Genomic DNA, 26,829 nt, shown 5'->3' on the forward strand with positions numbered 1-26,829 from the left:
CACGTTGGATCTCGCGAGGCATGGTGAGCCAGGTTGATCCCGGGAGCAGGATCTCCTGGCTTTCATCGGCCACGCTGCATTGCAGCAAGCTGCTTTTCGGGCACAGCATGGCAGTTGGATCATGCCCAACATGTCATCAATGCTCATTAAAAGGCCACATCACTGGAATTAAGTTCTCCCTCCAAATCAAGTTCCTCAACATAGAAAATTAGAATCTTCAGTTTAATACAGTATTTAAGTGGCGTGGGCCTGATGAGCTTCACATGACTTTCAGTTGACACCCCCTCACAACTTGCCTCATATAGAGTGCTAGTAGCATGACCTGCAGGAAAGCTGGAATGAGAGAGTAGGGTGGAGCGGAGGCTGGACCTGGGGGCAGGATAAGGTGGGATAGGAGGGAAGCTGTCCAGGTGCCCTTTAAATATGAAGCCCGGACCTTTGAGCACATGAGGCAATGTTAGGGAGGGCAACATACTGCGCACCCTTACCACAGGATTTGCTGTTCTCTGCACATATGGTTACGTAATGAGATGAACAGCACAAGATCGCACATGTTCTGCTGTCCCACCCTTCTCACCCCAGCAGGAATCACAGGCACTCTATGCCTGTCGCTGAACTGAACCTTCCGAGCAGAAGACCCTGTAGAAGGTTTCAGGTCATTTTGAAACTGATAAGGTAATTGACCAGAATAGATGTTACCTGATGTACAACATTTTGTTATTGTGCCATGAATTAATATTTGTGTGAAGAATTAAGTTATGGTTGCTGTCAATAGAAACATTTGAAAAAGTAAATTGGTAAGTTTTCACAGCTTTCTCTTCTCATTTGAGCTCAACATTGAATACAGTTCCTGTTTGCTTGGGTTACGGGGTGAAGTTTGATGTGCAACATTGCTTTCTGTCCTTGATTTTTACTGCCTCTTTTGTAGTGTCTCGGCATATAATGAATTCACTGTATTGTCCAAATGTTCTCAGCATTTACACTGTGAGAGACATGCTGTGATGTGTTTTTAAAAACAATTGGATTGAAATAATTCTCATTTGGATATTTTCCAGGTTCATCCCCGCCAAAACCTCACCCATGTCATTGATCCCTATATATCCCCGAATGGCCTCCCTCACCCGCTCACACGCCTCCTCCGCCCCACATCAAACCTCCATTGTGGGCGCTGAGCCTTTCCTTTGCTGATTTGCAAGTCCACCCAGTGCGGGGCGTGGTCTGACACCATTATTGCTGAATATTCAGCATCCACCACCTCAGCCAGCAGCGATTTATCCATAACAAAAAAGTCTATCTGGAAATACACCTGATGCACATGGGAGTAGAACGAAAACTCCTTACGCCTCGGTCTCCCAAATCTCCACGGATTGACCCACCCACATGCGCGCAATGAACTCCCGGAGCTCCATTGCCATAGCTGATAACTTCCCAGACCTAGAACTTGACTGGTCCAGCCTTGGAGCCATGACCATATTGAAATCTCCCCCCATAATCACTCGATGTGATTCTAGTTCCGGGATCTTCCCCAGTACCCGTCTAACAAACTCAACGTCATCCCAGTTCGGGGCATATATATTTACCAATACCACGGCCATTTCCTCCAGCGTCCCACTAACCATAACATCCCCCCCCCCTGCCCCCCCCCCCCCCCCCCTCCCCCCCAACCACCCCTGTCCTCTTCTATATTCCCACCTCAAATGCCACCCGCTTATTAACCAAGATCGGCAACCCCTCGTTTTAAAGTCCAACCCCGAATGGAACACCTGTCCAACCCATTCCTTCCTCAACCTAATCTGATCCCCCACCTTCAGATGTGTCTCCTGCAACATGGCCACGTCCGCCTTCAGTTGCCTCAAGTGCGCGAACACACGGGCCCTTTTGACTGGCCCATTCAGTCCCCAAACGTTTCACGTGACCAGCCTGGTGGGGGCACCTCGCTCCCTCCCCTGCCGATCAACCATAATCTCTCCTAGGCCAGTCTGCGACCCATGTCCCGCACCTCCCCTGGCCCGCCCTCGGGTAACTACCGCCATCAACCCTCCTCCTCCTCCACTTTGAAAGTCCCCCTCCCCGTCAGCAGCATAATCCCCCCCCTTTCCTCCAACCCCAGGTTGGTCTCCCTATTAGAGGGATCCCTGGGGGATCTCCATATTACAGGGGGAGTGGGGGAGGGTAGTTCGGGTACCCCAGTACTTGGGGTGGTGGGGGCCCATGCAATCTGAGAGGGGGTGCTGATGTGTTGTGGGGGGGGGGGGGGGGGATGGGGGCCGGCTGCAGACCTCCCTCGGGAATCTCCCTCATAGATTTGCATAGTACGAAGTCTTACAACACCAGGTTAAAGTCCAACAGGTTTGTTTCAATGTCACTAGCTTTCGGAGCGCTGCTCCTTCCTCAGGTGAGGACGGAGCAGCGCTCTGACAGCTAGTGACATCGAAACAAACCTGTTGGATTTTAACCTGGTGTTGTAAGACTTCGTACTGTGCTCACCCCAGTCCAACGCCGGCATCTCCACATCATAGATTTGCATGGCTTGGAATGCAGAATTGCTTGCCGGTTTGCGCTCCCAGGGGGATCGTAAACTGGTTGCAATTCACCTCTCGTAGGAAAACATAGCCTCCCAAGCGGAGTATCCAGCCCGTATAGCACACTCATGACCTCAGGATATACAAAGCTCTTTACAGTCTGAGGGGCTTTGTTTTCATGTGTAGCCACTGTTCGAATAAATGGCAGCCAATTTGTACATAGAAAGATCTCCATATATTGTGTCTTGTTCAAACGTTGGTGCCTCTGACAGTGCAGAACTTCTTAAGCACTGGAGCACTAGCTTCGATTAGATTAGATGTTCATGTGCCTTTGGAAAGAAGACCTGGAGAGACGTGCAGTGGTTTTTGTGGAGCTTCATCTGGAGCAGTTCTGTGACGTAGGATTCTGTGTTCTACGGGCTGTTCCCATGGAGGCACACCGAGAAAAACATTAACTGCTGCTGGAGGATCGTTAACTCAGTGAAGGAGGCTGTTTGGTCTGCCCAAAACCTATTGGTCTTCCAGTACAAAGTGTTGCCCCTGAGTGTTTTTTTATTTGCAAACTGTCACATTCCAAGGTGCAGAACTGTGTACTAAGGGGTACACTAAAGCTTGGGGCAAACGAGCAGAGACGCAATGGGGAAAGTTTGCTGTCTAAGACCTTTCAGAGAAAGTGCACCGTGGGGCTGGGAATTGTACAGATCTTCTCGGGCTGTATGACTCTCATTGAATGCATGAAATGAATATTACATGTATCACAATTGTATTGAATCACCTCAGAGTGCAACATGATTCTTGTAGAAAACTTGGGTATCATTGCACTGTCTGTGAAAACTACTTTGGGATGTTTTGTAATGTTCTTTTAGATATTTTATGAACAAAGTATATTTTTGCAAAAAAAGTTCACGTCTGTATAGTAGGACTTGAATGCACAACCTTCTGCTTGAAAGGTGGGAGTGCAGCTTAGCTGAGAGTCTAATAATGGCTGAGTATTGCTAAGTGCCAAATTATAATGCCAGCAGTGCAATTTCTTAACAAACTGATAGGAACAAATATTAGGATCAGATTATCTGAGTTACATCAATGTTTTGGATGAAGGATCCAAATTTATGTCAGCTGAATTTGCCAAAGAACCAGTTAGAGATTTGCAAATGTATGTATCCACTGTGGAAACCATGCATATATGACAAGATGATACTGCAATGGAGATTGCTATGGACAGTGTGGAAGAAATGGGCTTCCCCATTTCAGTACAGCTTATAAAATGTTAAGAATATTAGTGAACATCCAAACTTTAAAGAGATGCTGAATTGAAATTAAAACATTTTAAGATATTCATGTTATTAATTGTTACCAGGTTGGCTGAAAACATTTGATGAATACTACAAAGATCAGACCCAGCATATTCTGAACAACATGGTGGTGAAGCTACAAGAAGATGTTCGCAGGAAATTTATCTGGTCTGAGATTTCATACTTCTCAAAATGGTGGAGCACCATAGATAGCCAGAAGAAAGATGCTGTCAAAAGGTTAGCAATTGCCAAAAAATAAGGTCAGCTTAATGCTATAATATGGCTATAATAATTAATGAATAATTTTAGATGCTCTAAGCATTAACCGTGTCAGTTACCCCAGGTAAAATACAGCTAAAATTTGCAATTTATTTTCTGCCATATTGTTTTCTGACATTTTAGAATTTGCACAATAGATTGCTCAGACTTTTCATTTGGGATGATGATATAAGAGTTAACAGCCCACGTGTTCCAATTAAATCTTACAGAAAATTTATTGGGTAATTTTGCAATACAGTATTGGCTACGTGCTCTCAGGTTTTGTCGTCTATAAAACACCATAATAAAAATGGAACTCCCAAGAATTATTCAAGGTCTGTTAGATGATGTGTATTTTATTACATGGACCAGCAAAAACTCAACAACAGTCACTTTCAACTCCATTCTCAATAAAATACCTCCTCTTCACTTGTGTGAAGTAGGTGATGTTAGCGAGTATAATGTATCACAAAGATTCTTTGTGTACATTTTTTAGAAAAGTGTTCACCAGAACTGTGACTGTTGTAGACAGAGGCAAAGTCTCCACGAGAGGCCAAGCTGACAGGGTGTAACACACTTTAATCCACTCTAGTACAAAATTACTCCTCGCCACACTCCACTCCTCACAGGGTCTCCTTTCCCGAACTCCTTTCCCGTTGCCGGTGCCACGTGATAGCGAGGCTAGGAATAGGGAGAGAGTGCAGTTGAACACGTGGCTGCAGGAATGGTGTAGGAGGGAAGGCTTCAGGTATTTGGATAAATGGAGTGCATTCTGGGGAAGGTGGGACCTGTACAAGCAGGACGGGTTGCATCTGAACCAGAGGGGCACCAATATCCTGGGAGGGAGGTTTTCGAGTACTCTTCGGGAGGGTTTAAACTAATTTGGCAGGGGAATGGGAACCGGATTTGTAGTCCAGCAACTAAGGTAGCCGATATTCAGGATGCCAAAGCGTGTAATGAGGCAGTGGGGAAGGAAACACTGACAAAGGAGAGTACTTGCAGGCACGGAGATGGGTTGAAGTGTGTATACTGCAACGCAAGAAGCATCAGGAATAAGGTGGGTGAACTTAAGGCATGGATCGGTACTTGGGACTACGATGTGGTGGACATCACGGAAACCTGGATAGAAGAGGGGCAGAAATGGTTGTTGGAAGTCCCTGGTTATAGATGTTTCAATAAGATTAGGGAGGGTGGTAAAAGAGGTGGGGGGGGGGTGGCATTGTTAATTAGAGATAGTATAACAGCTGCAGAAAGGCAGTTCGAGGAGTATCACCCTAATGAGGTAGTATGGGTTGAAGTCAGAAATAGGAAAGGAGCAGTCACCTTGTTAGGAGTTTTCTATAGGCCCCCCAATAGTAGCAGAGATGTGGAGGAACAGATTGGGAAACAGATTTTGGAAAGGTGCAGAAGTCACAGGGTAGTAGTCATGGGTGACTTTAACGTCCCAAATATTGAGTGGAAACTCTTTAGATCAAATAGTTTGGATGGGGTGGTGTTTGTGCAGTGTGTCCAGGAAGCTTTTCTAACACAGTATGTAGATTGTCCAACCAGAGGAGGGGCAATATTGGATTTAGTACTTGGTAATGAACCAGGGCAAATGATAGATTTGTTAGTGGGAGAGCATTTTGGAGATAGTGACCACAATTCTGTGACTTTCACTTTAGTAATGGAGAGGGATAGGTGCGTGCAACAGGGCAAGGTTTACAATTGGGGGAAGGGTAAATACGATGTTGTCAGACAAGAATTGAAGTGCATAAGTTGGGAACATAGGCTGTCAGGGAAGGACACAAGTGAAATGTGGAACTTGTTCAAGGAACAGGTACTACGTGTCCTTGATATGTATGTCCCTGTCAGGCAGGGAAGAGATGGTCGAGTGAGGGAACCATGGTTGACAAGAGAGGTTGAATGTCTTGTTAAGAGGAAAAAGGAGACTTATGTAAGGCTGAGGAAACAAGGTTCAGACAGGGCATTGGAGGGATACAAGATAGCCAGGAGGGAACTGAAGAAAGGGATTAGGAGAGCTAAGAGAGGGCATGAACAATCTTTGGCGGGTAGGATCAAGGAAAACCCCAAGGCCTTTTACACATATGTGAGAAATATGAGAATGACTAGAGCGAGGGTAGGTCCGATCAAGGACAGTAGCGGGAGATTGTGTATTGAGTCTGAAGAGATAGGAGAGGTCTTGAACGAGTACTTTTCTGTTGTATTTACAAATGAGAGGGGCGATATTGTTGGAGAGGACAGTGTGAAACAGACTGGTAAGCGCGAGGAAATACTTGTTAGGAAGGAAGATGTGTTGGGCATTTTGAAAAACCTGAGGATAGACAAGTCCCCCGGGCCTGACGGGATATATCCAAGGATTCTATGGGAAGCAAGAGATGAAATTGCAGAGCCGTTGGCAATGATCTTTTCGTCCTCACTGTCAACAGGGGTGGTACCAGGGGATTGGAGAGTGGCGAATGTCGTGCCCCTGTTCAAAAAAGGGACTAGGGATAACCCTGGGAATTACAGGCCAGTTAGTCTTACTTCGGTGGTAGGCAAAGTAATGGAAAGGGTACTGAAGGATAGGATTTCTGAGCATCTGGAAAGACACTGCTTGATTAGGGATAGTCAGCACGGATTTGTGAGGGGTAGGTCTTGCCTTACAAATCTTATTGAATTCTTTGAGGAGGTGACCAAGCATGTGGATGAAGGTAAAGCAGTGGATGTAGTGTACATGGATTTTAGTAAGGCATTTGATAACGTTCCCCATGGTAGGCTTCTGCAGAAAGTAAGGAGGCATGGGATAGTGGGAAATTTGGCCAGTTGGATAACGAACTGACTAACCGGTAGAAGTCAGAGAGCGCTGGTGAATGGCAAATATTCAGCCTGGATCCCAGTTACCAGTGGCGTACCGCAGAGATCAGTTCTGGGTCCTCTGCTGTTTGTGATTTTCATTAATGACTTGGATGAGGGAGTTGAAGGGTGGGTCAGTAAATTTGCAGACGATACGAAGATTGGTGGAGTTGTGGATAGTAAGGAGGGCTGTTGTCGGCTGCAAAGAGACATAGATAGGATGCAGAGCTGGGCTGAGAAGTGGCAGATGGAGTTTAACCCTGAAAAGTTTGAGGTTGTCCATTTTGGAAGGACAAATATGAATGCGGAATACAGGGTTAACGGTAGAGTTCTTGGCAATGTGGAGGAGCAGAGAGATCTTGGGGTCTATGTTCATACATCTTTGAAAGTTGCCACTCAAGTGGATAGAGCTGTGAAGAAGACCTATGGTGTGCTCGCTTTCATTAACAGAGGGATTGAATTTAAGAGCCGTGAGGTGATGATGCAGCTGTACAAAACTTTGGTAAGGCCACATTTGGAGTACTGTGTACAGTTCTGGTCACCTCATTTTAGGAAGGATGTGGAAGCTTTGGAAAAGGTGCAAAGAAGATTTACCAGGATGTTACCTGGAATGGAGAGTAGGTCTTACGAGGAAAGGTTGAGGGTGCTAGGCCTTTTCTCATTAGAACGGAGAAGGATGAGGGGCGACTTGATAGAGGTTTATAAGATGATCAGGGGAATAGATAGAGTAGACAGTCAGAGACTTTTTCCCCGGGTGGAACAAACCATTACAAGGGGACATAAATTTAAGGTGAAAGGTGGAAGATATAGGAGGGATATCAGAGGTAGGTTCTTTACCCAGAGAGTAGTGGGGGCATGGAATGCACTGCCTGTGGAAGTAGTTGAGTCGGAAACATTAGGGACCTACAAGCAGCTATTGGATAGGTACATGGATTACGGTAAAATGATATAGTGTAGATTTATTTGTTCTTAAGGGCAGCACGGTAGCATTGTGGATAGCACAATTGCTTCACAGCTCCAGGGTCCCAGGTTCGATTCCGGCTTGGGTCACTGTCTGTGCGGAGTCTGCACGTCCTCCCCGTGTGTTCGTGGGTTTCCTCCGGGTGCTCCGGTTTCCTCCCACAGTCCAAAGATGTGCAGGTTAGGTGGATTGACCATGCTAAATTGCCCTTTGTGTCCAAATTGCCCTTCGTGTTGGGTTACTGGGTTATGGGGATAGGGTGTAGATGTGGGCCTGTGTAGGGTGCTCTTTCCAAGGAAGCTGAATGGCCTCCTTCTGAACTGTAAAGTCTATGACAAGTGTATAAAAGTGGGAGGAGGAGAAGGCGATCCCTATCCTATGGAATTATGCTCGAAAAATAATCGCAAAAGGAGGAATCAAACGTTGGTTGGAAGGGAGGATCTGAGCTTGATGGCTGCAGTGGCAGAGAAGCGAGATCCGGCCCCGTTGGCTCAACGGTCGATGGATCAGTTGGTTACATACCTGGATGAGAAGTTTGCCCAGCACCGTAAGGTGTGCGCGGAGGACCTGACCAAGGTGGTAGCCTCGATTAAGGAGGCTGTCGACCGGATGGAGGTGACAGTAATGGCCCAGGGACAGTCGATCCAAAAGCTACAGGAGCAGGCGATGGAACAAGAGGAGCAGTCCACTGGGATGGCACTGCAAATTAGCACTTTACAGGATCGGCAAAAGCGGCTGCTGGAAAAGGTGGAGAATCATAGAACATAGAACAATACAGCGCAGTACAGGCCCTTCGGCCCACGATGTTGCACCGAAACAAAAGCCATCTAACCTACACTATGCCATTATCATCCATATGTTTATCCAATAAACTTTTAAATGCCCTCAATGTTGGCGAGTTCACTACTGTAGCAGGTAGGGCATTCCACGGCCTCACTACTCTTTGCGTAAAGAACCTATCTCTGACCTCTGTCCTATATCTATTACCCCTCAGTTTAAAGCTATGTCCCCTCGTGCCAGCCATTTCCATCCGCGGGAGAAGGCTCTCACTGTCCACCCTATCCAACCCCCTGATCATTTTGTATGCCTCTATTAAGTCTCCTCTTAACCTTCTTCTCTCCAACGAAAACAACCTCAAGTCCATCAGCCTTTCCTCATAAGATTTTCCCTCCATACCAGGCAACATCCTGGTAAATCTCCTCTGCACCCGCTCCAAAGCCTCCACGTCCTTCCTATAATGCGGTGACCAGAACTGTACGCAATACTCCAAATGCGGCCGTACCAGAGTTCTGTACAGCTGCAACATGACCTGCTGACTCCGGAACTCAATCCCTCTACCAATAAAGGTCAACACTCCATAGGCCTTCTTCACAACCCTATCAACCTGGGTGGCAACTTTCAGGGATCTATGTACATGGACACCTAGATCCCTCTGCTCATCCACACTTTCAAGAACTTTACCATTAGCCAAATATTCCGCATTCCTGTTATTCCTTCCAAAGTGAATCACCTCACACTTCTCTACATTAAACTCTTGGAGGTGGGGCTGTTGGCGGACGGGGAGGTGAGCGAGCGGGTCCGAGGAAGTATAGAGAGGTACTTGGAGACCAACGACAATGGGGAGGTCCGAGTGGGTATGGTATGGGAGGCACTGAAGGCGGTGGTGAGGGGAGAGCTGATCTCCATTAGGGCCCGCAAGGAGCGGAGGGAGCGGGGGGAGAGGGAGAGACTGGTGGGGGAGATGGTGAGGGTAGACAGGAGGTATGCGGAAGAGCCTGAGGAAGGATTGTTGAGGAAGAGGCGCAGCCTCCAGGCCGAATTCAACCTGGTGACCACCAGGAAGGCGGAGGTGCAGTGGAGGAAGGCCCAGGGGGGGTCTACGAGTATGGGGAAAAGGCAAGCCGGATGCTGGCACATCAGCTTCGGAAGCGGGACGCAGCTAGGGCGATCGGGGGAGTTAAGGACAGGGGAGGGAGCGTGGTGCGGAGTGGGGTTGGCATCAATGGGGTCTTCAGGGACTTCTACGAGGAATTGTACCGATCAGAGCCCCCACGGGAGGAGGGAGGGATGGGCCGTTCCCTGGACCAATTGAGGTTTCCAAAGGTGGAAGAGGGACTGGGGGCCCCGATTGGGCTGGAGGAGCTGATCAAAGAGATAGGAAGCATGCAGGTGGGGAAGGCACTGGGGCCGGACGGTTTCCCGGTCGAGTTCTATAAAAAATACATGGACCTGTTGGGCCCGCTGTTAGTTAGGACCTTTAATGAGGCAAGGGAGGGGGGGGGCTTTACCCCCGACGATGTCCCGGGCACTGATCTCCTTGATCCTGAAGCGGGACAAGGATCCTCTGCAATGTGGGTCTTACAGACTGATTTCCTTGCTAAATGTAGATGCCAAGGTGCTGGCGAAGGTCTTAGCCACGAGGATTGAGGATTTTGTGCCGCAGATCATCCATGAAGACCAGACGGGGTTTGTGAAGGGGAGACAGTTGAACGCGAATGTGCGGAGGCTTTTGAACGTTATCATGATGCCGGCGAGGGAGGGGGAGGCGGAGATAGTGGTGGCGATGGACGCTGAGAAAGCCTTCGATAGGGTAGAGTGGGGGTACCTGTGGGAGGTGCTGAAGAAGTTCGGGTTTGGGGAGGGGTTTGTCAGGTGGGTTAGGCTGTTGTATGAGGTCCCGATGGCGAGTGTGGCCACAAATAGGAGGAGGTCCGAGTACTTTCGGTTGCACCGAGGGATGAGACAGGGGTGTCCCCTGTCCCCCCTGCTCTTCGCACTGGCGATTGAACCCCTGGCAATGGCACTGAGGGAGTCGAGGAACTGGAGGGGGTTGGTGCGGGGAAGGGAGGAGCATAGGGTGTCGCTTTATGCGGACGACCTGCTGCTGTATGTGGCGGACCCGGTGGGAGGAATGTCAGAGGTAATGAGGATCTTTAGGGAATTCGGGGACTTTTCGGGGTACAAGCTCAATATGGGGAAGAGCGAGCTGTTCGTAGTTCAGCTAGGGGACCAGGAGAGGGGGATTGGCGAGCTCCCATTCAAACGGGCGGAGAGGAGCTTCAGATATTGGGGGTCCAGGTGGCCAGGAGCTGGAGGGCCCTGCATAGGCTTAACTTTACAAGGCTGGTGGAGCAAATGGAGGAGGAGTTCAAGAGGTGGGACGGGTTGCCGCTGTCCTTGGTGGGTAGGGTGCAGTCAATCAAAATGACGGTACTCCCAAGGTTTTTGTTCCTGTTCCAGTGCCACCCCGTGTTTAGCCCGAAGGCTTTTTTCAGGCGGGTTAACAGGAGTATAATGGGGTTTGTGTGGGCGCGAGGGACTCCGAGGGTAAGAAGGGTGTTCCTGGAGCGGAGTAGAGATGGGGGGGGCTGGCGCTGCCCAACCTCTGTGAGTACTACTGGGCCGCCAATGCGACGATGGAGCGCAAGTGGTTGATGGAGGGGGAGGGGGCTGCATGGAAGAGGCTGGTGACGGGGTCCTGTGTGGGTACGAATCTGGGGGCGCTGGCAACGGCGCCGCTGCCGCTCCCTCCAAGGAGGAATACCACTAGCCCGGTGGTGGTCGCGGCCCTCAAAATTTGGGGGCAGTGGAGGCGGCATAGGGGGTAGTTGGGACCTTGGCGTGGACCCCATTATGGGGGAACCACCGGTTCGCCCCAGGAAGAACAGGTGGAGGGTTTTCGGGGTGGCACAGGGCAGGGATACGAAAGTTGTGGGACCTGTTTGTGGACGGGAAGTTCGCGAGCTTGGGTGAGCTGGAGGAAAAGTATGGGCTCCCCCGGGGAACACCTTCAGGTACTTACAGGTAAGAGCGTTTGCCAGACGGCAGGTGGTGGAATTCCCGCGGCTACTGCCACACACAGTACAGGGCAGGGTGCTCTCGGGGGGGGTTGGTGGGAGTGGGGAAGATCTCGGAAACTTACCAGGTGATGCAGGAGGAGGAGGAGGCCTCGGTGGTGGAGTTGAAAGGTAAGTGGGAGGAGGAGTTGGGAGAGGAGATCGAAGAGGGGACGTGGGCAGATGCCCTAGGGAGGGTGAATTCTTCCTCTTCGTGTGCGAGGCTCAGCCTCATACAGTTTAAGGTGCTGCACAGGGCACACATGACCGGGACAAGGATGAGCCGGTTCTTTGGGGCAGAGGACAGGTGTGTTATGTGCTCAGGGAGCCCAGCAAATCACACCCATATGTTCTGGGCATGCCCAGCGCTGGAGGAATTTTGGAAGGGCATAGCGAGGACGGTGTCGAGCGTGGTAGGATCCAGGGTCAGACCAGGTTGGGGGCTCGCAATATTTGGGGTGGCAGAGGAGCCGGGAATGCAGGAGGCGAAAGAGGCCGGAATTCTGGCCTTTGCGTCCCTGGTAGCCCAGCGAAGGATTCTTCTTCAGTGGAAAGATGCGAGGCCCCCTAGCGTGGAATCCTGGATCAGCGAATTGGCAGGGTTCATTAAATTGGAGAGGGTGAAATTCGCCTTGAGAGGGTCGGTACAAGGGTTCTTTAGGCGGTGGCAACCGTTCTTCGACTTTCTGGCAGAACGATAGACATTGGTCAATGGCAGCAGCAGCTCGGGGGGGGGGGGGTTACTTTATTTTTGTTTATGTTATTTACACTGGAGGGTCTGTGGGGGTGTATACACCTGTTGTGTTAAGTCGGGGTGTTAATGTTAATTTATTATTTAGGTACGGGGGGGGAGGGGTTTGGGGGGTTCCTTTTTTAGATTGTGTTTTGTACTTAACCCTTTTGGGTTCTTTCTTCTTTCTCGTTTTGTTATTGATATTTTATGAAAACCTTTAATAAAAATTATTTTTTAAAAAATGTAAATGCTTATAGCATATTACTATTTTTAGCATGTTGCTGATGCTTTTGGATTCTTGAGTTGTCAATAAACTTAAAATATCTGTAGGAGGGGAAGCGGATGATATACAGCTCGGTACCTCTCGGGGGTCGTAATTGTGACGAACATTTAAATACCTTTTACTGTAGACGCGTATCTATTTAAATTTATTTTTATTGAGGCATTTATATATTTTTATTGAGGCATTTATCCAAACAGCAAACACACAACTAAGAGCAAGAGCAACATAATAAATAATTAATCAAAACCAAATCCCCCTTCCCTTCCTCCCGTCCTGCCTTCCCCACTCCCTCCCTCGACAGCACCTTATCCTGCAACCCCAAGGATAGCACGTGCTTCCTCACAAAGTCCCGTTGGACAACTCGTATTCCTCCTCCAGTCCGCTAAACTCGCAAAGCTGCCCCCTACAAACAGGTCCCCGAACCATAGAATCATAGAATTTACAGAAGTAGGCCATTCGGTCCATCGAGTCTGCACCGGCTCTTGGAAAGAGCACCCTACTTAAGCCCATGCCTCCACCCTATCCCCTTTTACCCAGTTACCCCACCTCACCTTTTTGGACACTAAGGACAATTTAGCATGGCCAATCTACCTAACCTGCACATCTTTGGACTGTGGGAGGAAACAGGAGCACCCGGAGGAAACCCACACTAACACGGGGAGAACATGCTGACTCTGCACAGACAATGACCCAAGCCGAGAATCGAACCTGGGACCCTGGAGCTGTGAAGCAACTGTGCTAATCACTGTGCTACCATGCTGCCCTATCTGCTCGATCCTTGCCTGTTGCCACCCCTGAAACATCCCTTCCAGCCCTCTCGGTGGAAACCTGTGGTTGTCACAGATTGGTACCCGCACAGAGGCACCTTCCAGCCTCAGATGCTGCTGCCACTGCCCCCATACCCTCAAGGCCGCTGCCACCACTGTACATGTGGAGTACCTGGACGGCAAGAACGGCAGAGGCGCCATCAACAATGCCCCGAAACCCATTCCCCAACAAAGGGCCGCCTCCATCTGGCCCCACGCCGACTCCTCCCCCTATTTATTGACTACAGCTCCGCCTTCAACACCATAATCCCAGCTAAATTCATATCAAAGCTCCAAAATCTTGGTCTTGGCTCCTCACTCTGCAACTGGATCCTCGACTTTCTGACCCACAGACCACAATCAGTAAGAATAAACAACAACACCTCCTCCACGATAGTCCCCAATACCAATACCGGGGCCCGCAAGGCTGCGTACTTAGCCCCCTACTATACTCCCTGTTCACACACGACTGCATGGCAAAATTTGGTTCCAACTCCATCCACACGTTTGCTGACGATACGACCATAGTGGGCTGGATCTTGAATAACGACGAGTCAGAATACAGGAGGGCGATAGAGAACCTATTGGAGTGGTGCAGCGACAACAATCTATCCCTCAATGCCAGCAAAACTAAAGAGCTGGTCATTGACTTTAGGAAGCAAACTCCTGTACACCCCCCTGTCAGCATCAACGAGGCGGAGGTGGAGATGGTTAGCAGCTTCAAATTCCTTGGGGTAGACATCTCCAAAAATCTGTTCTGGTCCACCCACATCGACGCTATCACCAAGAAAGCACAACAGCGCCTATACTTCCTCAGGAAACTAAGGAAATTTGGCATGTCCACATTAACCCGTACCAACTTTTACAGATGCACTATAGAAAGCATCCTATCTGGCTGCATCACAACCTGGTATGGCAACTGCTCGGCCCAGGACCGCAAGAAACTTCAAAGAGTTGTGAACACAGCCCAGTCCATCACACGAACCTGCCTCCCATCCATTGACTCTATCTACACCTCCCGCTGCCTGGGGAAAGCGGGCAGCATAATCAAAGACCCCTCCCATCTGGCTTACTCACTCTTCCAACTTCTTCAATTGGGCAGGAGATACAAAAGTCTGAGAACACGCACAAACAGACTCAAAAACAGCTTCTTCCCCGGTGTTACCAGACTCATAAACGACCCTCTTCTGGACTGACCTGAGTAACACTACACCCCTGGACTTCCGGTGGCGACTATGCTGTGAACAGTCACACATTTAGCAGCTCCTGCTCTTGGTGGTTTTCTGACGGCTTTTAAGCTGGATTTTCACGGACATTTTTTCTAACATAACAGCACGGTAGCATCTGGATAGCACAATTGCTTCACAGCTCCAGGGTCCCAGGTTCGATTCCGGCTTGGGTCACTGTCTGTGCGGAGTCTGCACATCCTCCCCGTGTGTTCGTGGGTTTCCTCCGGGTGCTCCGGTTTCCTCCCACAGTCCAAAGATGTGCAGGTTAGGTGGATTGACCATGCTAAATTGCCCTTTGTGTCCAAATTGCCCTTCGTGTTGGGTTACTGGGTTATGGGGATAGGGTGTAGATGTGGGCCTGTGTAGGGTGCTCTTTCCAAGGAAGCTGAATGGCCTCCTTCTGAACTGTAAAGTCTATGACAAGTGTATAAAAGTGGGAGGAGGAGAAGGCGATCCCTATCCTATGGAATTATGCTCGAAAAATAATCGCAAAAGGAGGAATCAAACGTTGGTTGGAAGGGAGGATCTGAGCTTGATGGCTGCAGTGGCAGAGAAGCGAGATCCGGCCCCGTTGGCTCAACGGTCGATGGATCAGTTGGTTACATACCTGGATGAGAAGTTTGCCCAGCACCGTAAGGTGTGCGCGGAGGACCTGACCAAGGTGGTAGCCTCGATTAAGGAGGCTGTCGACCGGATGGAGGTGACAGTAATGGCCCAGGGACAGTCGATCCAAAAGCTACAGGAGCAGGCGATGGAACAAGAGGAGCAGTCCACTGGGATGGCACTGCAAATTAGCACTTTACAGGATCGGCAAAAGCGGCTGCTGGAAAAGGTGGAGAATCATAGAACATAGAACAATACAGCGCAGTACAGGCCCTTCGGCCCACGATGTTGCACCGAAACAAAAGCCATCTAACCTACACTATGCCATTATCATCCATATGTTTATCCAATAAACTTTTAAATGCCCTCAATGTTGGCGAGTTCACTACTGTAGCAGGTAGGGCATTCCACGGCCTCACTACTCTTTGCGTAAAGAACCTATCTCTGACCTCTGTCCTATATCTATTACCCCTCAGTTTAAAGCTATGTCCCCTCGTGCCAGCCATTTCCATCCGCGGGAGAAGGCTCTCACTGTCCACCCTATCCAACCCCCTGATCATTTTGTATGCCTCTATTAAGTCTCCTCTTAACCTTCTTCTCTCCAACGAAAACAACCTCAAGTCCATCAGCCTTTCCTCATAAGATTTTCCCTCCATACCAGGCAACATCCTGGTAAATCTCCTCTGCACCCGCTCCAAAGCCTCCACGTCCTTCCTATAATGCGGTGACCAGAACTGTACGCAATACTCCAAATGCGGCCGTACCAGAGTTCTGTACAGCTGCAACATGACCTGCTGACTCCGGAACTCAATCCCTCTACCAATAAAGGTCAACACTCCATAGGCCTTCTTCACAACCCTATCAACCTGGGTGGCAACTTTCAGGGATCTATGTACATGGACACCTAGATCCCTCTGCTCATCCACACTTTCAAGAACTTTACCATTAGCCAAATATTCCGCATTCCTGTTATTCCTTCCAAAGTGAATCACCTCACACTTCTCTACATTAAACTCCATTTGCCACCTCTCAGCCCAGCTCTGCAGCTTATCTATATCCCTCTGTAACCTGCTACATCCTTCCACACTATCGACAACACCACCGACTTTAGTATCGTCTGCAAATTTACTCACCCACCCTTCTGCGCCCTCCTCTAGGTCATTGATAAAAATGACAAACAGCAACGGCCCCAGAACAGATCCTTGTGGTACTCCACTTGTGACTGAACTCCATTCTGAACATTTCCCATCAACCACCACCCTCTGTCTTCTTTCAGCTAGCCAATTTCTGATCCACATCTCTAAATCACCCTCAATCCCCAGCCTCCGTATTTTCTGCAATAGTTCCGTGGGGAACCTCATCAAACGCTTTACTGAAATCCATATACACCACATCAACTGCTCTACCCTCGTCTACCTGTTCAGTCACCTTCTCAAAGAACTCAATAAGGTTTGTGAGGCATGACCTACCCTTCACAAAGCCATGCTGACTATCCCTGATCATATTATTCCTATCTAGATGATTATAAATCTTGTCTCTTATAATCCCCTCCAAGACTTTACCCACTACAGACGTGAGGCTCACCGGTCTATAGTTGCCGGGGTTTTCTCTGCTCCCCTTTTTGAACAAAGGGACCACATTTGCTATCTCCAGTCCTCTGGCACTATTCCTGTAGCCAATGATGACATAAAAATCAAAGCCAAAAGTCCAGCAATCTCTTCCCTGGCCTCCCAGAGAATCCTAGGATAAATCCCATCAGGTCCCGGGGACTTATCTATTTTCAGCCTGTCCAGAATTGCCAACACCTCTTCCCTACGTACCTCAATGCCATCTAATCTATTAGCCTGGGGCTCAGCATTCTCCTCCACAACATTATCTTTTTCTTGAGTGAATACTGACGAAAAATATTCATTTAGTATCTCGCCTATCTCTTCAGACTCCACACACAACTTCTCATCCCTGTCCTTGACTGGTCCTACTCTTTCTCTAGTCATTCGCTTATTCCTGACATACCTAGAGAAAGCTTTTGGGTTTTCCTTGCTCCTTCCTGCCAAATACTTCTCATGTCCCCCCCTTGCTCGTCTTAGCTCTCTCTTTAGATCCTTCCTCGCTACCTTGTAACTATCCATCGCCCCAACTGAAACTTCACACCTCATCTTCACATAGGCCTCCTTCTTCCTCTTAACAAGAGATTCCACTTCCTTGGTAAACCACTGTTCCCTCGCTCGACGCCTTCCTCCCTGCCTGACCGGTACATACTTATCAAGAACACGCAGTAGCTGATCCTTGAACAAGCCCCACTTATCCAGTGTGCCCAACACTTGCAGCCTACTTCTCCACCTTATCCCCCCCAAGTCACGTCTAATGGCATCATAATTGCCCTTCCCCCAGCTATAACTCTTGCCCTGCGGTGTATACTTATCCCTTTCCATCATTAACGTAAACGTCACCGAATTGTGGTCACTGTCCCCAAAGTGCTCTCCTACCTCCAAATCCAACACCTGGCCTGGTTCATTACCCAAAACCAAATCCAACGTGGCCTCGCCTCTTGTTGGCCTGTCAACAAACTGTGTCAGGAAACCCTCCTGCACACACTGTACAAAAAACGACCCATCTAATGTACTCAAACTATATCTTTTCCAGTCAATATTTGGAAAGTTAAAGTCTCCCATAATAACTACCCTGTTACTTTCGCTCTTATCCAGGATCATCCTCGCCATCCTTTCCTCTACATCCCTAGAACTATTTGGAGGCCTATAGAAGACTCCCAACAGTGTGACCTCTCCTTTCATGTTTCTAACTTCAGCCCATACTACCTCGGAAGATGAGTCCCCATCTAGCATCCTCTCAGCCACCATAATACTGCTCTTGACTAGCAGCGCCACACCTCCCCCTCTTTTGCCTCCTTCTCTGAGCTTACTAAAACACCTAAACCCCGGAACCTGCAACATCCATTCCTGTCCCTGCTCTATCCATGTCTCCGAAATGGCCACAACATCGAAGTCCCAGGTACCAACCCATGCTGCCAGTTCCCCTACCTTATTTCGTATACTCCTGGCATTGAAGTAGACACACTTCAAACCACCTACCTGAACACTGGCCCCCTCCTGCGACGTCAAATCTGAGCTCCTGACCTCTATACTCTCATTCTCCCTTACCCTAAAACTACAATCCAGGTTCCCATGCCCCTGCTGCATTAGTTTAAACCCCCCCAAAGAGCACTAACAAATCTCCCCCCCAGGATATTTGTGCCCCTCAGGTTCAGATGTAGACCATCCTGTCTGTAGAGGTCCCACCTTCCCCAGAAAGAGCCCCAGTTATCCAGAAATCTGAATCCCTCCCGCCTGCACCATCCCTGTAGCCACGTGTTTAATTGCTCTCTCTCCCTATTCCTCATCTCGCTATCACGTGGCACAGGCAACAACCCAGAGATAACAACTCTGTTTGTTCTAGTTCTGAGCTTCCATCCTAGCTCCCTGAAAGCTTGCCTGACATCCTTATCCCCTTTCCTACCTATGTCGTTAGTGCCAATGTGGACCACGACTTGGGGCTGCTCCCCCTCCCCCTTAAGGACCCGGAAAACACGATCCGAGACATCACGTACCCTTGCACCTGGGAGGCAACATACCAAACGTGAGTCTCTCACGCTCCCACAAAATCTCCTATCTGTGCTCCTGACTATCGAGTCCCCAATTACTAATGCTCTGCTCCTCTCCCCCCTTCCCTTCTGAGCAACAGGGACAGACTCCGTGCCAGAGGCCCGTACCCCATGGCTTATCCCTGGTAAGTCCCCCCCCCCACAAGTATCCAAAGCGGTATACTTGTTTCTCAGGGGAACGACCGCAGGGGATCCCTGCACTGACTGCTTTTTCCCAGTCCCTCTTACAGTTACCCATCTATCTCCAATCTTTGGTGTAACTAATTCCCTGAAGCTGCTATCTATGACCCCCTCTGCCTCCCGAATGATCCGAAGTTCTTCCAACTCCAGCTCCAGTTCCCTAACTCGGTCTTGGAGGAGCTGGAGATGGCAGCACTTCCTGCAGATAAAATCAGCAGGGACACTAACGCCATCCCTCACCTCAAACATCCTGCAGGAGGAACATTGCACTCCCTTCCCTGCCATCCCTCTAACTTTCTACCAAGATCTGGCTAACAACTAAATTAGATTTTTTTAATAAAATAATAATAATAAAATATGGTACTTACCTCACACCAATGGGTTTTATTATTAGGTTAGAGGAGGAGGGCGGGTGGGAGACACTACACGTGTAGTGTCTCAGGTTTCCTCTCCACCAGAATTTATTGGTGAGGGTCTTCCCAGAAGTCCGCTGGTCGACTTCCTGTTCCCACCTTAAACACTAAAATTAAAAAAAAAACAGCAAAGAGGGACCGAAAACGGGACCAGGTAAGTGTTTTTAAAGGAGCGACTTACCTCCCAGAAATCACTTCCGCACTGCCCCCGCTGAAATGGACTAGCCTGCTCCGCTCCTGCTGAAATCGACTGGGCCTGCAAGGTAAGGAAGTTGTTAATCAGTACTTACCTCACCCAGGCAGCGACCTTTTAAACTGTCCCCTCTGCCTCGCAGCTCCCACGCTTTTTCAAACTCCCGCGCTGTTTCTAAGGTCCCGGCTCTCTCTCTCTCCCGAACTAATAGCTGACCTGCAAGGTGAGGAAGTTGTTAATCAGCACTTACCTCACCCAGGCAGCGACCTTTTAAACTGTCCCCTCTGCCTCGCAGCTCCCGCTCTTTTTCAAACTCCCGCGCTGTTTCTAAGGTCCCGGCTCTCTCTCTCTCCCGAACTAACAGCTGACCTGCAAGGTGAGGAAGTTGTTAATCAGCACTTACCTCACCCAGGCAGCGACCTTTTAAACTGTCCCCTCTGCCTCGCAGCTCCCGCTCTTTTTCAAACTCCCGCGCTGTTTCTAAGGTCCCGGCTCTCTCTCTCTCCCGAACTAATAGCTGACCTGCAAGGTGAGGAAGTTGTTAATCAGCACTTACCTCACCCAGGCAGCGACCTTTTAAACTGTCCCCTCTGCCTCGCAGCTCCCGCTCTTTTTCAAACTCCCGCGCTGTTTCTAAGGTCCCGGCTCTCTCTCTCTCCCGAACTAACAGCTGACCTGCAAGGTAAGGAAGTTGTTAATCAGTACTTACCTCACCCAGGCAGCGACCTTTTAAACTGTCCCCTCTGCCTCGCAGCTCCCGCGCTTTTTCAAACTCCCGCGCTGTTTCTAAGGTCCCGGCTCTCTCTCTCTCTCCCGAACTAACAGCTGACCTGCAAGGTAAGGAAGTTGTTAATCAGTACTTACCTCACCCAGGCAGCGACCTTTGAAACTGTCCCCTCTGCCTCGCAGCTCCCGTGCTTTTTTTCTCAGGGGAATCGTTCCCGCAGGCAGAATGTTCGGATCGTCGGTCTCCCAGAGGGAAAGGAAGGATCGGATCCGGTGTGTATGTTGTGATGATGTTCGAGAAAATGATGGGGGAGAGGAGTTTGACAGGCCGTTGGAGGTGAACCGGGTTCACAGGGCACTTATGCGCAAGCCCCAGTGTCATGAGCCCCGAGGGCGTAGGTGGTGAGACTACACTGATTCCTGGACAAGGAACGCATCATGAGATAGGCTAAGGAGACTAAACGGTTCGTATGGGAAGAAGCTGAGATCCGGGTCTACCAAGACTTGGGAGCAGAATTTGCGAAGAGGAGGGCGAGTTTTAATAAAGTTAAAGCGGCCCTGTATGCAAAGAGAATAAAATTTGGACTTCTCTACCCGGCCCGTCTTTGGGTAACCTCCGAGGAACGGGAACTATATTTTACTTCACCGGAAGAAGTGGTGGGCTTTATGAAAGGCAACAACCTGGGAGACCCATAAGGATTTAATAAAAAGAGAAAACTGGTTGGTAGCGATTTAAAGCGAAAAGTTCTGTGGTGCATTGTAACTTGAGTTGCGATGACCGGGAAGAGAAAGGGGCTTTCTTTTTGAGTTATCTAACTTTGACCTTTCAGTGTATGTACTAAGGTACAGTTTCTTCCTTTTTGTTTGTGTTTGTAAAAAAAGGAAAAAAAGGGAAAATTTATTAAAAAAGAATGGAGGGGGCGAAGAAAAGTTTTCTAATTAAGATGTTCTAGGAGGGAAAGACATCTGTTTGAGTTTTTGCATGCATAATTTTTTCTGTCTCTCCATTTATCCTGTTTGTTTACACTTCCATTGTTTGGGCCTCTGTTTGAAAGTGATGGGATTGATAAGATGTTGTAAAGGGGGAAGGGGGGGCCGTTGAGCTCGGACCTTAAATGGATGGTGTGTTTGCTTTTTGCACTTGGTGCTATTGTTTTGAAAACTTATGTTAAGAGCTGGGGTGTAAAGATCTAGCAGCCTGTAGATTTTGAGGCATCAGGGGTGGAGCTGCTAGGCTAGCTGGTAAGGCTAGCTCACGGAAGTGAAGTGGGGGGTGAGCTGAAAAGTGACTAGGTAGGGGGGTGGAGGGGGAAGGGAGGGGGGGGGGTACTGCTGACGATTAGGGGACTTTCAGGAAGTTGGAGATGGAGACTAGATGGTGGTTGCTGCCGAAGGGTGGATCTGGGGAGGTGCGGGCGACGGGTTAAGGGCTGGCCTAGGAAAGGTCATGGCTGATCGACAGGGAAGGGGGGCAAGAGTCCCCCCAACCAGACTGGTTATGTGGAATGTTCGTGGCCTGCATGGGCCGGTCAAGAGGGCCCGTGTGTTCGCACACTTGTGACAGTTAAATTCGGACATGGCCATGTTACAGGAGACACACTTGAATCTGGGGGATCAATTTCGACTGAAAAAGGGATGTGTCGGGCAGGTGTTTCATTCAGGTTTGGAATTTAAAACAAGGGGGGTGGCCATCCTGATCAACAAAAGGGTGGTGTTTGAGATGGAGAAAATGGTGACTGACCCGGGAGGCAGATTTATCATGGTGAGTGGGAAACTGGAGGGAATGGCAGCGGTGCTGGTGAATATATATGCCCCAAACTGGGACGACGTCACGTTTGTTAGGAAGATGCTGGGCAAAATCCCAGACCTCGACTCGCAGCGGTTGATCATGGGGGGTGATTTTAACACGGTCTTAGATCCTAGGATGGACCAGTCGAGTTCTAGATCGGGAAAGGTATCAACAGTGGCGAAAGAGCTGTGGGGGTTCATGGAGCACATGGGATCCGTGGAGATTTGAGAAGCCAAGGAGCAAGGAATATTCATTCTACTCCCATGTTCACAAGGTGTACTCCAGGATGGATTTTTTTATATTGGACAAAACATTATTAGCGGGGGTAGTGGACACATAGTATTCAGCAATCGTTTTATCGGACCATGCGCCACATTGGCTAGACCTACAGGCGAACACGGGAAACTCTCAGCGCCCACAGTGGAGGCTAGATGCAAGGTTGTTAGCAGATGATAAGATATGTGAGCGAGCGAGGGAGGCCATTCGGGGGTATATGAAAACCAACGGCACGGGAGACACCGCGGCTGGGGTGGTGTGGGAGGCATTGAAAGCGGTCATCAGAGGGGAATATATTTCGATTTGGGCCCATAGGGAGAGGGCTGAAAGGGCGGAGCTCGATAGGCTAGTAGGAGAAATCTTGCGTGTGGATAGGAGATATGCGGAGTCTCCGAATGAGGAGCTCCAGAAGGAGCGTCAGAGACTTCAAATGGATTTTGGACTCTTTTCCACGAGTAAGGCGGAGGGACAGCGGAGGAGGGTAAAAGCAGCAGTGCACGAATATGGGGAGAAAGCTAGCAGGATGTTGGCACATCAGCTGAGGAAGCAGGAGGCGGCGAGAGAGATGGGGAAAATTAAGGATGTGAGGGGGAAACTAGTGAGGGACCCGGGGGTGGCTAATGACGCGTTCTGTGAATTTTATAGCCGTTTATATGAATTCGGAACCCCCTGCGGCGGAGGAGGAAATGAACCAATTCCTGGAGAGGTTAGAGTTCCCGAAGGTAGATGAGGAGCTGGTGGAAGTCCTGGGGGGCCCAATTGGGCTCGGTGAAGTGATAGACTGATTGGGGGCAATGCAATCAGGTAAGGTCCCGGGACCTGACTGATTCCCAGTGGAATTTTATAAAACTTTTTCGGGGCTAGTGGGACCGCTGTTAGTCAAGACTTTCAGTGAACCCAAGGAGTTGGGAGTACTTCCCCCAACACTATCACAGGCATCAATCCCTCTCATCCTGAAGCAAGGCAAGGACCCGGGGAGCTGTGGATCGTACAGACCAATTTCCCTTTTAAATGTAGATGCTAAATTACTGGCAAAGATTATGGCCACCAGAGTAGAGGATTGTGTCCCAGAGGTAATAGGTGAAGATCAGACGGGGTTTGTGAAGGGCAGGTGACAAATCCCAAATTTCTTTACCCGTCGGTCTGGCCTCAATAAAAGTCGAGATGGATTTGCAGGTACAGCATTAGTTATTTTATTTGGCTTGCAATCTTGATTCATTTCTCAGAGGCATAAGACACATCCAGTCTCCTACACCCCGGAAAGCGAATGAACAAAGAGACAAAGGGATCTCTGCAAATCAATTCAAATGGTATCAAGTTTCACATACACGATTCCCATAGGTCATCCTATACGCCTCCTGACCTAGTCAGACATTCTGATTGGCTCACTTCCAATCCCTTCCTCTGGCCCCTATTACCCAGCATCCTTTTCTCCTCCTTTGGTGGACACACCTCCTCCTTGCTTTGCCATGCGGTCTGAATTCCTTTGTCTGTGAACTCACCAGAATGAGACTGGCCTATCTCTACATTACAGTAACTAATATCTCTAAAACAATTATTTTATATCACATTCGTCACAGGCACCTGACGTCTAATATTAGACGCTTCTCAATGTTATAATGATGTCAGCCAAGGGATGTGAGGCTGAGGTGGTAGTAGCCATGGATGCGGAGAAGGCTTTCGACCGGGTGGAATGGAAGTACCTATGGGATATTTTAGGCAGGTTTGGGTTCGGGCAGTGATTTGTGGACTGGGTCCGGCTGTTGTATAAGGCCCCCGGTGGCAAATATAAGAACCAACCGAACCCAGTCAGAATATTTTAACCTCGGGAGAGGGACAAGGCAGGGATGCCCACTCTCCCCATTACTGTTTGCCCTGGCCATAGAGTCTTTAACAATGGCCCTTAGAGCATTGAGTGCTTGGCGGGGAATAGTGAGGGGGGGGGGGGGGAGCACAGGGTTTCTCTTTATGCGGATGACTTGCTGCTTTATGTTACAGACCCGGTGGGGGGAATGACCGCAATCATGGAGGTACTGGGAGAATTTGGGTGATTTTCAGGCTACAAGCTGAATATGGGAAAGAGCGAGATGTTTGTGATCCAGGCACGGGGACAAGAAAGGAGACTTGAGGGAGTTACCTTTTAAAGTGGTGGTGGGGAGTTTCGGATATTTAGGGATTCAAGTGGTTAAAGAGTGGGGGCAGCTCCACAAGTTAAATCTGGGTAGGAATGGGTTTCGATATCTTCAGGTCCAGGACTTTGTCCGGAGGCAGGTTCCAAGCTTCCTTCGCTTCCCCCTGAGGGGACTACAGGATAAGGTGATGTCAAAAACGGAGGTTGGAGAGGGGAGGATTTCGGAGATATGCAAGGAATTGATGGTGTGGGTGGGGCCCCAATCAAGGAGGTGAAGCGGAAGTGGGTTGAGGAGCTGGGAAGAGAGCTGGAAATGGAAAAGTGGGAAAAAGCCTTGAAAAGAGTTAATTCATCTTCATCCTGTGCCAAGCTTAGCCTGATCCAGTTCAAAGTGATCCACAGGCCCACATGACGGTAGCCCGGATGAACAGGTTCTTTGAGGAGGTGGAGGATAGATGTGGGCGGTGTGGGGCTAGTCCGGCTAACCATGTGCATATGTTCTGGACATGTCTGAAGTTGAGGGCATTCTGGCAGGGCTTTGCAGATGTTATGTCAGAAGTCCTGGAAGGGAGGGTAACCCCGAGTCCAGAACTGGCAATATTTGGGATATTGGATGATCCGGGGGCAGGCAGCTGGTGGCCAACCTAAGAAGGCTGCTGAATGTGACCATGATGCCCCCGGAGAGTAAGGAGGTAGAGGTAGTTGTGGCAATGGATGCCGAGAAGGCTTTCGATCGTGTTGGGTGGGGCTATCTTTGGAAGGTGCTGGGACGATTTGGGTTCGGGAAGGGCTTTATTGACTGGGTCAGACTGTTGAACCAGGCTCCGGAGGCGAGTGTGAGGATGAACAGGACGAGATCAGACTATTTCAGACTGTACCGTGGGACAAGGCAGGGGTGCCCCCTCTCCCCACTGCTGTTTGCGTTAGCAATAGAGACGCTGGCAATTGCCCTAAGAGCCTCTAGGGACTGGAAGGGGCTGGCACGGGGGCGGGGGTGGGGGTGGAACACAGAGTTTCTTTGTATGCCGACGACCTGCTCTTATACATCACGGATCCAGTGGCAGGGATGGATGAAATCCTGAAGGAATTTGACCGGTTCTCAGGCACAAACTGAACATGGCAAAGAGTAAGCTGTTTGTAGTCCAGGTGAGGGGCCAGGAGGGTAGGTTGAGCGGGCTGCCGTTCAGGTTAGTGGGGGACAGTTTTAGATATTTAGGGATACAGGTGGCGCGGGACTGGGGTCGTCTGCACAAGTTGAACCTGTCTCGGCTGGTGGAGCAAATGAGGGCTGAGTTCCTGAGGTGGGATGTGCTCCCACTGACACTCGGGGAGAGTGCAGACAGTTAAAATGACAATCCTCCAGAGATTCATGTTCGTTTTCCAGTGTCTCCCCATTTTCATTCCGCGGTCTTTTTTCAAGAAGGTTAATAAAATGATTATGGGATTTGTGTGGGCGGGAAAATCCCTGCGGGTGAAGAGGGTGATGCTTGAGAGGAACCGAGGGGAAGGGGGGCTGGTGCTGCCAAACTTCAGTAATTACTACTGGGCGGCCAACATAGCTATGATAAGGAAGTGGATGGTGGGAGCGGGGTCGGTTTGGGGGCGGACGGAGGCCGCTTCATGCAGGGGCACCAGTTTGGCAGCCCGGGTTACGGCGCCCCTGCCGCTCCCGCCGGCACAGTACTCTACCAGCCCCATTGTGCTGGCGACCTTGCGGATCTGGAGCCAATGGAGAAGGCACGTGGGGGGAATGGGAGCATCGGTTTGGTCCCCAATTTGCGACAATCACCGGTTTGCCCTGGAAAATAGGGACGGTGGGTTCCGAGCATGGCGGAGGGCTGAGATTGAGAAGATGGGGGATTTGTTCTTGGAAGGGAGTTTACCGAGCATGAGGGCGTTAGAGGAGAAATTTGGGCTGGCGAGAGGGAATGAGTTCAGGTACCTACAGGTGCGGGACTTTCTGCGCAGACAGACCCCGTCCTTCCCACGCCTGCCGCTCAGGGGGATCCAGGACAGGGTAGTGTCCAGTGGATGGGTGGGGGAGGGTCTCAGATATATATAAAGAACTTATGGGAGTGGAGGAGTCACAGACCGAGAAGCTGAAG

General features: G+C 49.6%; 1 protein-coding gene across 3 annotated transcripts in view; it reads left to right on the forward strand.

Annotated features, from left to right (window-relative positions):
* The window catches only part of man2a1 (mannosidase, alpha, class 2A, member 1), a 327,615-nt gene that overhangs the window by 64,608 nt on the left and 236,178 nt on the right, over positions 1-26,829 (forward strand). For 2 of the 3 annotated variants that reach the window (XM_072516408.1, XM_072516407.1), the window contains exon 4: positions 3,880-4,051. In XM_072516408.1, coding sequence (XP_072372509.1) covers positions 3,880-4,051 — 172 coding nt within the window. Of the gene's footprint in view, positions 1-3,879; positions 4,052-20,739; positions 20,802-26,829 lie in introns of those variants that run through there. The other variant, XM_072516409.1, reaches the window with a different exon arrangement.

Source organism: Scyliorhinus torazame, chromosome 9 (genome assembly GCF_047496885.1).
Source record: "Scyliorhinus torazame isolate Kashiwa2021f chromosome 9, sScyTor2.1, whole genome shotgun sequence".
In the NCBI taxonomy this organism is placed as follows: Eukaryota; Metazoa; Chordata; class Chondrichthyes; order Carcharhiniformes; family Scyliorhinidae; genus Scyliorhinus; species Scyliorhinus torazame.